At 46.8% G+C, this 13,042-nt stretch overlaps 1 protein-coding gene across 2 annotated transcripts in view; it reads right to left on the reverse strand.

Annotated features, from left to right (window-relative positions):
* Positions 1-8,045: 8,045 nt before the first annotated feature.
* The window catches only part of LOC118363251 (leucine-rich repeat transmembrane protein FLRT1-like), a 33,901-nt gene continuing 28,904 nt past the window's right edge, over positions 8,046-13,042 (reverse strand). For both annotated transcript variants that reach the window (XM_052486877.1, XM_035743926.2), the window contains exons 3-4: positions 10,178-11,065; positions 8,046-9,979 (exon numbers count right to left, since the gene is read on the reverse strand). In XM_052486877.1, coding sequence (XP_052342837.1) covers positions 8,772-9,979; positions 10,178-11,054 — 2,085 coding nt within the window. In that variant the 5' untranslated portion in view covers positions 11,055-11,065 and the 3' untranslated portion in view covers positions 8,046-8,771. The remainder of the gene's footprint in view (positions 9,980-10,177; positions 11,066-13,042) is intronic.

Below are 13,042 nucleotides of genomic sequence, written 5' to 3' on the forward strand. Positions count from 1 at the left end.
CTACTCACAACACACACCCACACACAACTATCACAACACTCACCCACACACAACTACTCACAACACTCACCCACACACAACTACTCACAACACTCACCCACACACAACTACTCACAACACTCACCCACACACAACTACTCACAACACTCACCCACACACAACTACTCACAACACTCACCCACACAACTACTCACAACACTCAACACCACACACAACTACTCACAACACTCACCCCACACACAACTACTCACAACACTCACCCACACACAACTACTCACAACACTCACCCACACACAACTACTCACAACACTCACCCACACACAACTACTCACAACACTCACCCACACACAACTACACACAACACTCACCCACACACAACTACTCACAACACTCACCCACACACAACTACTCACAACACTCACCCACACACAACTACTCACAACACTCACCCACACACAACTACTCACAACACTCACCCACACACAACTACTCACAACACTCACCCACACACAACTACTCACAACACTCACCCACACACAACTACTCACAACACTCACCCACACACAACTACTCACAACACTCACCCACACACACTACTCACAACACTCACCCACACACAACTACTCACAACACTCACCCACACACAACTACTCACAACACTCACCCACACACAACTACTCACAACACTCACCCACACACAACTACTCACAACACTCACCCACACACAACTACTCACAACACTCACCCACACACAACTACTCACAACACTCACCCACACACAACTACTCACAACACTCACCCACACACAACTACTCACAACACTCACCCACACAACTACTCACAACACTCACCCACACACAACTACCACAACACTCACCCACACACAACTACTCACAACACTCACCCACACACAACTACTCACAACACTCACCCACACACAACTACTCACAACACTCACCCACACACAACTACTCACAACACTCACCCACACACAACTACTCACAACACTCACCCACACACAACTACTCACAACACTCACCCACACACAACTACTCACAACACTCACCCACACACAACTACTCACAACACTCACCCACACACAACTACTCACAACACTCACCCACACACAACTACTCACAACACTCACCCACACACAACTACTCACAACACTCACCCACACACAACTACTCACAACACTCACCCACACAACTACTCACAACACTCACCCACACACACACACACACTCACCCACACACAACTACTCACAACACTCACCCACACACAACTACTCACAACACTCACCCACACACAACTACTCACAACACTCACCCACACACACACACACACTCACCCACACACAACTACTCACAACACTCACCCACACACAACTACTCACAACACTCACCCACACACAACTACTCACAACACTCACCCACACACAACTACTCACAACACTCACCCACACACAACTACTCACAACACTCACCCACACACAACTACTCACAACACTCACCCACACACAACTACTCACAACACTCACCCACACACAACTACTCACAACACTCACCCACACACACACACACACTCACCCACACACAACTACTCACAACACTCACCCACACACAACTACTCACAACACTCACCCACACACAACTACTCACAACACTCACCCACACACAACTACTCACAACACTCACCCACACACAACTACTCACAACACTCACCCACACACAACTACTCACAACACTCACCCACACACAACTACTCACAACACTCACCCACACACACACTCACAACACTCACCCACACACAACTACTCACAACACTCACCCACACACAACTACACAACACTCACCCACACACAACTACTCACAACACTCACCCACACACAACTACTCACAACACTCACCCACACACAACTTCTCACAACACTCACCCACACACAACTACTCACAACACTCACCCACACACAACTTCTCACAACACTCACCCACACACAACTTCTCACAACACTCACCCACACACAACTACTCACAACACTCACCCACACACAACTTCTCACAACACTCACCCACACACAACTACTCACAACACTCACCCACACACAACTTCTCACAACACTCACCCACACACAACTACTCACAACACTCACCCACACACAACTACTCACAACACTCACCCACACACAACTACTCACAACACTCACCCACACACACACTCACACACTCACCCACACACAACTACACACAACACTCACCCACACACACACACACACACACACTCACCCACACACAACACTCACACACACTCACACACACACACACACTCACACAACACTCACACACACACACACTACACACACACACACACACACACACACACACACAACACACACACACACACCCACACACACACACTCACAACACTCACCCACACACAACACACACACACACACACACACACACACACACACACACTCACCCACACACAACTGCAAGATCAATGCCAGAGTCTTATTATGATTTCTAAGCACTGCAAAATTTAAACACTTGCCCCCCCGAATCCCTCCTTCCCCAAAACACGTGTAAATATTGGACTATAAATTGTGCCTTCCTGTATTGTACTGATGCTAAAAGGTTCATTCTATTCTACTGATGTTCCTATTCTTCTGTGTTATTATTTCTAGTATTTTGCATTGTGGTATCGCTGAGCGATTAGTGCTTTTTGATGGTAGTGACTGTCTATTACTGCTTATCACTTATTAACCATCATTTATTCACATTACTTTACTTTAATACCTTATTTCAGTTGTTGTGTACTGTATATTACATTTATTTTATTTGATGACTTAATTATTTAATTCCAAGTCATCTAATCTCTATAGAGCTGCTGCCTATGCTGTCTGACAAAATTATATATTATATATAATATTTTAGTAGTTCTTAAAAGTAAATAAGGCATACTTTTGACTGATGAATGCCAACTATCAATCACTTAGATAATGTATTTTCAGGTAGAGATACCTCGTGAAGCAACTGCTCTCTATCCCTTTCGATTGCACATCTACTGTGTCTTCTCTCCCTCTCTGGTCTGTGAGAGAAGGCACACAATGGATTATGGTCATTGCAGTTAAATGCCACATTTTCTGCTCTAACCTATATAGAATATTGGCCTGTTGGAAACTACCTACTCCCTACTACAATGAGGGGGAAAGTATTTGATCTCCTGCTGATTTTGTACGTTTGCCCAATGACAAAGAAATGATCAGTCTATAATTTTAATGGTAGGTTTATTTGAACAGTGAGAGACAACAACAAAAAGTAACAACAAAAAAATCCAGAAAAACGCATGTCAAAAATTGCATAAATTGATTTGCATTTAAATGAGGGAAATAAGTATTTGACTCCTCTGCAAAACACGACTTAGTACTTGGTGGCAAAACCCTTGTTGGCAATCACAGAGGTCAGACGTTTCTTGTAGTTGGCCACCAGGTTTGCACACATCTCAGGAGGGATTTTGTCCCACTCCTCTTTGCAGATCTTCTCCAAGTCATTAAGGTTTCGAGGCTGACGTTTGGCAACTCGAAACTTCAGATTTTCTATTGGTGTCACACCCTGACCATAGTTTGCTTTGTATGTTTCTATGTTTTGGTTGGTCAGGGTGTGATCTGACTGGGCATTCTATGTTGGATGTCTTGTTTGTCTATTTCTATGTCTGGCCTGATATGGTTCTCAATCAGAGGCAGGTGTTAGTCATTGTCTCTGATTGGGAACTATATTTAGGTAGCCTGGGTTTCACTGTGTGTTTGTGGGTGATTGTTCCTGTCTCTGTGTTTTGCACCAGATAGGACTGTTTTAGGTTTGCACACGTTTGTTGTTTTGTTAGTTTATTCGTGTACAGTTTCTTTATGAACAATGAATAACAACCACGCTGCATTTTGGTCCGCCTCTACTTCACCTAAAGAAAGCCGTTACAGCCACTCCTTTGTTGCCTTGGCCGTGTGCTTTGGGTCATTGTCATGCTGGAATACCCATCCATGACCCATTTTCAATGCCCTGGCTGAGGGAAGGAGGTTCTCAACCAAGATTTAACAGTACATGGCTGCGTCCATCGTCCCTTTGATGCGGTGAAGTTGTCCTGTCCCCTTAGCAGAAAAACACCCCCAAAGCATAATGTTTTCACCTCCATGTTTGAAGGTGGGATGGTGTTCTTGGGGTCATAGGCAGCATTCCTCCCCCTCCAAACACGGCAAGTTGAGTTGATGCCAAAGAGCTCAATTTTGGTCTCATCTGACCACAACACTTTCACCCAGTTGTCCTCTGAATCATTCAGATGTTCATTGGCAAACTTCAGACGGGCATGTATATGTGCTTTCTTGAGCAGGGGGACCTTGCGGGCGCTGCAGGATTTCAGTCCTTCACGGCGTAGTGTGTTACCAATTGTTTTCTTGGTGACTATGGTCCCAGCTGCCTTGAGATCATTGACAAGATCCTCCTGTGTAATTCTGGGCTGATTCCTCACCGTTCTCATGATCATTGCAACTCCACGAGGTGAGAGGGAGATCTCCGAGGGAGATTGACAGTTTTTTGTGTTTCTTCCATTTGCGAATAATCTCACCAACTGTTGTCACCTTCTCACCAAGCTGCTTGGCGATGGTCTTGTAGCCCATTCCAGCCTTGTGTAGGTCTACAATCTTGTCCCTGACATCCTTGGAGAGCTCTTTGGTCTTGGCCATGGTGGAGAGTTTGAGTGTGCTCCTAATCTCAGTTTGTTACCTGTATAAAAGACACCTGGGAGCCAGAAATCTTTCTGATTGAGAGGGGGTCAAATACTTATTTCCCTCATTAAAATGCAAATCAATTTCTAACATTTTTGACATGCGTTTTTCTGGATTTTTTTGTTGTTATTCTGTCTCTCACTGTTCAAATGAACCTACCATTAAAATTATAGACTGATCATTTCATTGTCAGTGGGCAAACGTACAAAATCAGCAGGGGATCAAATACTTTTTCCCCCACTGTACATCGCACAGTTCGGGCTCGATCTGATTTATCTCTAGAGAAATTGCGCATTGAGTTCTCAGAAAAAAAACGAACTAAATGGAATTCAAATAATTTAACCATTTTAAAAACCAAAAGATAACTGAAATGCCAGTTAATCGCTCTGCACTACATTGCCGAGATGGAAACAAGTAAGCATTTAGTTGGGAGTTGTATACAGGCAGTCAGTGCTGTTCCAGATTAGGGAGCCTTGTTTCTTCTACAGGATATTGGATGACTGTCATTTATATTCCATTCACCCAGTTCAACAGTAATAGGTTTAGGCTGCTACATGATACTTTCATTTTCCCTGTACCCATCATGAGATCGCTACAACCTAGCCTACAAATGAACGTTTATAACGTCGGTCCAGAAACAAATTGGAGTAATCAAGGTGACAGACATTGACACATTCAATACCGTCTTGCCTGCATCTAGCTGATCTAGCATGTAATCATTAGTCCAAAGTTGCAAACAAGAGGTTCTATTGGACAAATTCAGCTAGGTTTATACACACACACACACACACACACACACACACACACACACACACACACACACACACACACACACACACACACACACACACACACACACACACACACACACACACACACACACACACACACACACACACACACACACACACACACACACACACACACACACACACACACACACACACACACTGTACTGTGTTTCACATACTGTTTGTCTGAGATAGACACACCCTCCCTGGCTTGTTATATTGATTTGTGCTTACAGCATTAGTACTCACTTAGAATGGGAGGCATGTCCTCACGTTAACACACAGACAGACCATGTAGACCACACACACACACACACACACACACACACACACACACACACACACACACACACACACGCGCGCGCACACGTCTCCAGAACATGTTGATACACACACACACAAATTGATAGGGAGTAGGTTCCTAAGGCTCGTAAATCTAGTCAGTAATAATAACACAGCTACTATGTATTCAGAGAGTATATTTAATAAACATCACTCTGCCTCATTATGTATTTATGTTGCTATTGATTCTTTCTAATATTCTGCCACTTTATTTGTACAGTATAATTTAACATAACCCACCACCACCTCCCACTAAAACACATACAGGATAAAAACATTTTCACTTTTACCAATCCATTTTTATTTGCATTTAAAAACAAACAAACTGAACCAAACAAGCAGTTCTCACCGTTTAGATTTACAAGTAGGACTTTATTCTTTGTGAAAAGCTGAGAGTATTTAAAAGAAAGGTTTGTAAGACCGTAAAGAGGGCTCTCTAGGTCTTTTCCCAGTGGAGTTCTGGATTGGATAAAGACATGAAGTGTATCATGGTTTATTAAAACCTATAGTCTATACATAACTCACTCTAACAATCTCTTTCTCTTTTCCTTCTCTCCCTCCTTTTCCCAGCACTCCCTTCATTCTACTCTCCATGCCTTGTTTCTCGCTATGCATCCTGTGTGTGTGTGTGTGTGTGGGTGTGTGTGTGATTAGAGTGCAGCGATGCACAGTGCTGCAGTTTGGTTCATCCCTGATTTCTACAAAACTCTCTGCCCCATACCTGTGACCTGTCTGTCTATGATGTACATAGACAGACAGATAGATAGATACTACGGAGCTAGATAATGGGGAGCTATCATATAGTATAATAGCTCCATATAATGGTAGTTATTACAGCTATTACAGCTTGCTGTGTTCAGATGTTTGTGGGCTGAATGGGTACATCACTGTAAATGCAGGTCTTTTTCTACATCTTTCCTGATAGCAACCAATAAAAAATGCCTTTTACTTTGGGTTGATTTACGTAATTTGATTGGAGACATTTCTCTACGATGAGAAATGCGATAAGCAAAATACTCTATCCTTTCATATATTCCTACCCTTTTCATCATTTCCCTCTGCCATTAGTTCTCTCTTTGCTCTCCCTCTTCACTCTCCACCTTCTCTCCCCATCTCCTCTCTCCCTCTCTTCCTCAATTATTGTCTCTCTCTTAACCTCTTTTCTCTTCCCCTCTCTTTCTCTCTCTCTCTCTCTCTCTCTCTGCCTCTCTCTCTCTCTCTCTCTCTCTCTGCCTCTCTCTCTCTCCCTCTCTCTCTGCCTCTCTCTGCCTCTCTCTCTCCCTCTCTCTATCTCTCCCTCCCTCTCTCTCTCTGCATCTCTCTCTCTCGCTCTCGCTCTCCCTCTCTCTCTCTCTCTCTCTCTCTCTCTCTCTCTCTCTCTCTCTCTCTCTCTCTCTCTCTCTCTCTCTCTCTCTCTCTCTCTCTCTCTCTCTCATTAGAGTCCAGGGGCAGGCGGTGGCGGGCACTTCGCTGCAGTAGGAGCCCCTTATCTGCTATTATCAGAACTGTCACCTGCACTCAGCTGCAGTAGGAGCCCCTTATCTGCTGTTATCAGAACTGTCAGCTCCACTCAGCTGCAGTAGGAGCCCCTTATCTGCTGTTATCAGAACTGTCACCTCCACTCAGCTGCAGTAGGAGCCCCTTATCTGCTGTTATCAAAACTGTCACCTCTACTCAGCTGCAGTAGGAGCCCCTTATCTGCTGTTATCAAAACAGCTCCACTCAGCTGCAGTAGGAGCCCCTTATCTGCTGTTATCAGAAAAGCTACACTCAGCTAGAACAATATTTTCATCTCTCTCTCCCTCTCTCTTTCTCTCTATTTCTCTATGTATTTCTCTCTCTCCCACTTGTTCAACTTGTAGAGAAAGGAATCTGAAAATCTACCTCTAAACAAGTCAAAATACATTTATATTTACTCCTTAGATACCCTAAAATGTCATCAAACTATAATATTTATTTCGGGAAAGAAGTATGTTCAATAGGAAACCAATTTTAGCAGGTGCGTAATGTCTTCACGGCGCGCGCAAACACGAATTTACAAGACTATGTCCCTTTACTAAAACTGATATTTCTTATTTGTTTTTGAAGTTACAAACCTGAAACCAAGTCTTCTAATCTCCCTATATATATATATATATATATATATATATTTCCATCTCTCTTTCTTTGTCTCTCTCTATTTCCCTCTCTCCATATATACATCCAGTTCTCTCTCTCTCTATAAATCTCTCTCTCTATATAGCTCTCTCCATATCTCTATCCCCCTCTCTCTATTTCTCTCTCTCTCTGATAGGAACATGTCTCTAAGATAGGAGCATATATTTGTTTTGTCAGTCAGTGATGATGAGTTGTTGTTTGTAGGTTGTTAATGACTAGTTCCATCAAACCCTTTACCTGTGTGTCTACACAGCGTAAACAGACGTATTTAGTAGTATAGCCATCTACACAAGTGCTTCTTTCTGGTATATATTTGCCTATATCATCTACCAAGGCCTAAACCTCCACCTCAAACTACTAACATGGTTTTATGGAATAGAAGGAAGAGTGTAGTAGCTGTAAAGACCTCAAAATGTTTAAACATGAGTCATGGGTCAACATGGGTCAATACCCAGCATAGTACGACTTGACTGGCACTTCTGTCACCTCGCTAACATGTATGTCTGGTTGCCCTTTGGGGACACAGCACCCCAAGCCAGTCAGCTAAGTAACAGACCAATAAGATTCAGAGCAGAACTGAGGAGGCACAGAGGATACTTTGGAACTAAGAATACCAACCAACCAACCAACCGCCTGCTAGAACCGTATCCTTAGGACAGCGTCCAACCGGTGGGGGTGGGAGAAGTGTGTCTGAGATGATGTCATCACGTGTAGGAGTAGTCTATATCCGGGATCATCCCTTGCTCCCGGTAACCCCGGTTGGTCCCGTAGCTCGCCGTGTGACCCAGTTGGGTGATGATGCCGTTGTGACTCTGGTTGCTTCGGTAGGTGCCGTTACCGTGCGACGAGGGGAAGATGGTGTGCACGTAGGTCACATCTTCCCCTCCTTTGGGTTGCAGGGGCTGATGGGTCATCATGGGCGTCATGGCCAAGCCGGGGCTCCTGATCTCCAGGATGGAGGTGTCCTTCTTAGTGCCCGACTCCACATAGTCATCATATGGCTTCCCCATTCCGACCCCGCGCTGTCCTCGGACCCCATAGGAGTCTGTTTCCCCGGAGACATACCCGGCGCGCTGGCCGTACCAGCAGAAGATGCCGAAGATGAGTATGAGGGAGACCAGGGCCGTGGCTCCGCCAATGATCTCGGCCAGGGGGAGGGCTGCCATCTCTGTGTCTGAGTCATCACCCCCGTCTCCCCCCTCGGGGCGCAGAGCCTCCCCCGTCTCTATCTGAGCGCAGACGGGGGTCTGGTCTGTTGTGTCCTTTTCCTGCTGCTGTCCTCTCTGTGACCCTCCAGAGTGGGAGGAGGTGGAGCGCAGGGGGAGCAGGCAGACGAGGTAGTGTGATCGTGGCGTGAGCTGGGTTAGTAGGTACTGCTGTCTCTCCCCGGGGACCAGCGTCTCCGTGATGGAACCCAGAGCGGCGCTGCTGCCCAGCCTCAGCCACGACAGCCGGAAGGAGGGCGCTGGCTGCGGGCACAGCCACGTCACCTGCACGCTGTCCGCAGACAGGGGCTTCACCGTGAGTTCTAGAGCGTTGTGTGAGGCCTGCCCCCCCGCCTCTCCTCCTCCCGGTGGCATCACCAGGCCTGGCCGCATGGCCCTGAGGGTAAACATAGAGCCCTGGCTGGGGGGGGAGGTGGTGGTAGTACTAGAGACAGTGTTCACCCCTCCTGGTGGGCCTTCACACTGGTCCATGAGCCCAGAGAGGTCCCTGAGGGCCTGGCCTCGAACCACCTCCGGCCCGTGGCAGGTCAGGCCCCGTACTGTCACTGCTGCCCCTCGGCCATACAGCCAGGTGTGGAGCCAGAGCAGGTTGCAGCCACAGTACCAGGGGTTCCCCCGGAGCAGCAACAGCTCTAGGCCGTCCGTGTCCCTCAGCAGCCCCCGGGGCAGTGTGGTCAGGTTGTTCCCTGCAGGGATGGAAATGGAGTAGTTCACTACAGTTACTCTGCAATACACAGGCTGCCTTTTAGTCTACAGTGCAGAAACTCAGCAATGTAAAATCTTAGGATTTTAGCTATGGAAATTATGGGACAATGGAAACTCTGTTCCATTGCGCTTCCCCCTACTACCTCCCACCCCTCCAAATTCCACCCCCGGCTGGTTACCTGACAGGTCCAGCCTCTGCAGCCTCCTCATCCCGTCCAGGGTCCCCCGGGGCATGTGGATCAGCCCGTTGTCCTGCAGGTGCAGCCTTAGCAAGTGTGTGCTGGGAAGGTTGATGGGCGGGGCCTGCAGGGCATTGCGGACCAGCGACAGCTCCGTGAGGTTGGCCAGGCGGGAGAAGGTGTCGTCGGCGATGCGGGTGTTGGCCAGGAGATTCCCGTCCAGGACCAGGCGTCTCAGTGAGGCCAGGCCCCGGAAGGCGTGGGTGGGGATGGTGTTGATGCGGTTGTCGTCTAACCTCAGCTCCTCTAAAGAAGCCGGGAGGCCGGCTGGGATGCTGGACAGGTGGTTCCGGGAGAGGAAGAGTAACCTCAGCCGCGGCGTGCCGGAGAAGGCCCGCTCCTGAATGCTCACCGTGGAGATGGAGTTGTCGTCCAGGTGTAGCCTCTCTAGCAACGGTAACCTGGCCAACACCGTGCGCGGCAACGTCCGAATGTTGTTGTCCTGCAGGTGTAGTTCCCGTAGCGATGGCGGCAGGTGTATAGGAAACTCGTCTAGTTGGTTGGCGTAAAGGTAGACCACACGGATGCTACTGCTGCGCTCTAACGATGGAGGCAGGCCGGAGTTGGCCAACCGGTTGCTCTGTAAGTAGAGAACAGTAGCCGTTAACGGTAGAGGAGGGATCATGCTCAGGCTCCGGTCGTTACAGTAGACAAAGCCTTCGTCACACCGGCACACCAACGGGCACAGGAAGTCTTCCTCGCCCTCCTCCATGGCAACTGCTGCCGCCGCCAACTCCAGCATCTCAGCCAGTAGAGTCAGGCACAGGAGGAGCAGGAAGAGCCAATCACGGAGCTCTGCCAGACTCTCGGCAGCCATAGTCCCAGCCTCTGTGTGAGAGAGAGAAAGAGAGAGAGAGGGAGAGAGGGAGAGAGAGTTCATGAGTTTTGAAAGTCCTTGTACTTCAGGAAAGAGAAAGAATGAGAGTTACAGGTCATTTCTATTCCAATGTCCTTCAAATTCTTATGTTGTGTAAATGTGTTTTCTTCTTCAAGTTTTACTGATGTGATGTTTTTTGGACAAAGAAAGTGCTTGAGATAGAGTATGAATAGTCGCTGGGCCCAACTTAAGTGAAGCTGTCAGGATAATATGGGTCACTCCTACCAACCAGAAGCTGTCAGGATAATATGGGTCACTCCTACCAACCAGAAGCTGTCAGGATAATATGGGCCACTCCTACCAACCAGAAGCTGTCAGGATAATATGGGCCACTCCTACCAACCAGAAGCTGTCAGGATAATATGGGCCACTCCTACCAACCAGAAGCTGTCAGGATAATATGGGCCACTCCTACCAACCAGAAGCTGTCAGGATAATATGGGTCACTCCTACCAACCAGAAGCTGTCAGGATAATATGGGCCACTCCTACCAACCAGAAGCTGTCAGGATAATATGGGTCACTCCTACCAACCAGAAGCTGTCAGGATAATATGGGTCACTCCTACCAACCAGAAGCTGTCAGGATAATATGGGCCACTCCTACCAACCAGAAGCTGTCAGGATAATATGGGCCACTCCTACCAACCAGAAGCTGTCAGGATAATATGGGTCACTCCTACCAACCAGAAGCTGTCAGGATAATATGGGTCACTCCTACCAACCAGAAGCTGTCAGGATAATATGGGCCACTCCTACCAACCAGAAGCTGTCAGGATAATATGGGCCACTCCTACCAACCAGAAGCTGTCAGGATAATATGGGTCACTCCTACCAACCAGAAGCTGTCAGGATAATATGGGTCACTCCTACCAACCAGAAGCTGTCAGGATAATATGGGTCACTCCTACCAACCAGAAGCTGTCAGGATAATATGGGCCACTCCTACCAACCAGAAGCTGTCAGGATAATATGGGCCACTCCTACCAACCAGAAGCTGTCAGGATAATATGGGTCACTCCTACCAACCAGAAGCTGTCAGGATAATATGGGCCACTCCTACCAACCAGAAGCTGTCAGGATAATATGGGTCACTCCTACCAACCAGAAGCTGTCAGGATAATATGGGCCACTCCTACCAACCAGAAGCTGTCAGGATAATATGGGCAGACCCGGCGCCAGAAGCTGTCAGGATAATATGGGCCACTCCTACCAACCAGAAGCTGTCAGGATAATATGGGCAGACCCGGCGCCAGAACGAATCTGTTGGACCGGCATTTGATTTCCAGAGGCGGGCTCATTTTTGGACCTCCTATCTGTGCACTTACATGCATTTTTTAAAATCGGTGTAATAGTAGAGACCATAGGCAACTCATGAGCTTCAAGTTTGGGGAAGTTTACAATTTATCCTAGCATTTCTACCGATCTGCGTGCCAGTTATGAATATTTATATATGCAAATTTTCATGGAACAGTTTAATTTTTTTGTTTCTCAAAATCGATGTCACGTGGTTAATCATAAAAATCTGAAGTAAAATGATACAAATCTACAAGTAAAAATGTGACTATGGCGAGAGCACTAGCCCCTGCCACATGGACACATTGATACACTGTAGTCCATTGGCGAGCATAGAACTCAGAGATAGCCTATAGGCCAATGCAGCAGTAGGCCTATAACTTCCAGCATCAACTAAGTGTAATACAGTACATTCGGAAAGTATTCAGACCCCTTTCGTTACAGCCTTATTCTAAAATAGTTTAAATGTTTTTTTTCCCTCATAGGCACAATACCCCATAATGACAAAGCAAAAACTGTTTTTTAGAAATGTTTGCTACATGTTTACGTTCCCCAGTTTCTGTGTTATAGCTTGTGTATTTGAGTGTGTGTTTCAGGAGACGGTTTCCTGAATTCTCCTCAAGCAGCTGATTGG

This window comes from Oncorhynchus keta, chromosome 30 (assembly GCF_023373465.1).
Source record: "Oncorhynchus keta strain PuntledgeMale-10-30-2019 chromosome 30, Oket_V2, whole genome shotgun sequence".
NCBI classification, from domain to species: Eukaryota; Metazoa; Chordata; class Actinopteri; order Salmoniformes; family Salmonidae; genus Oncorhynchus; species Oncorhynchus keta.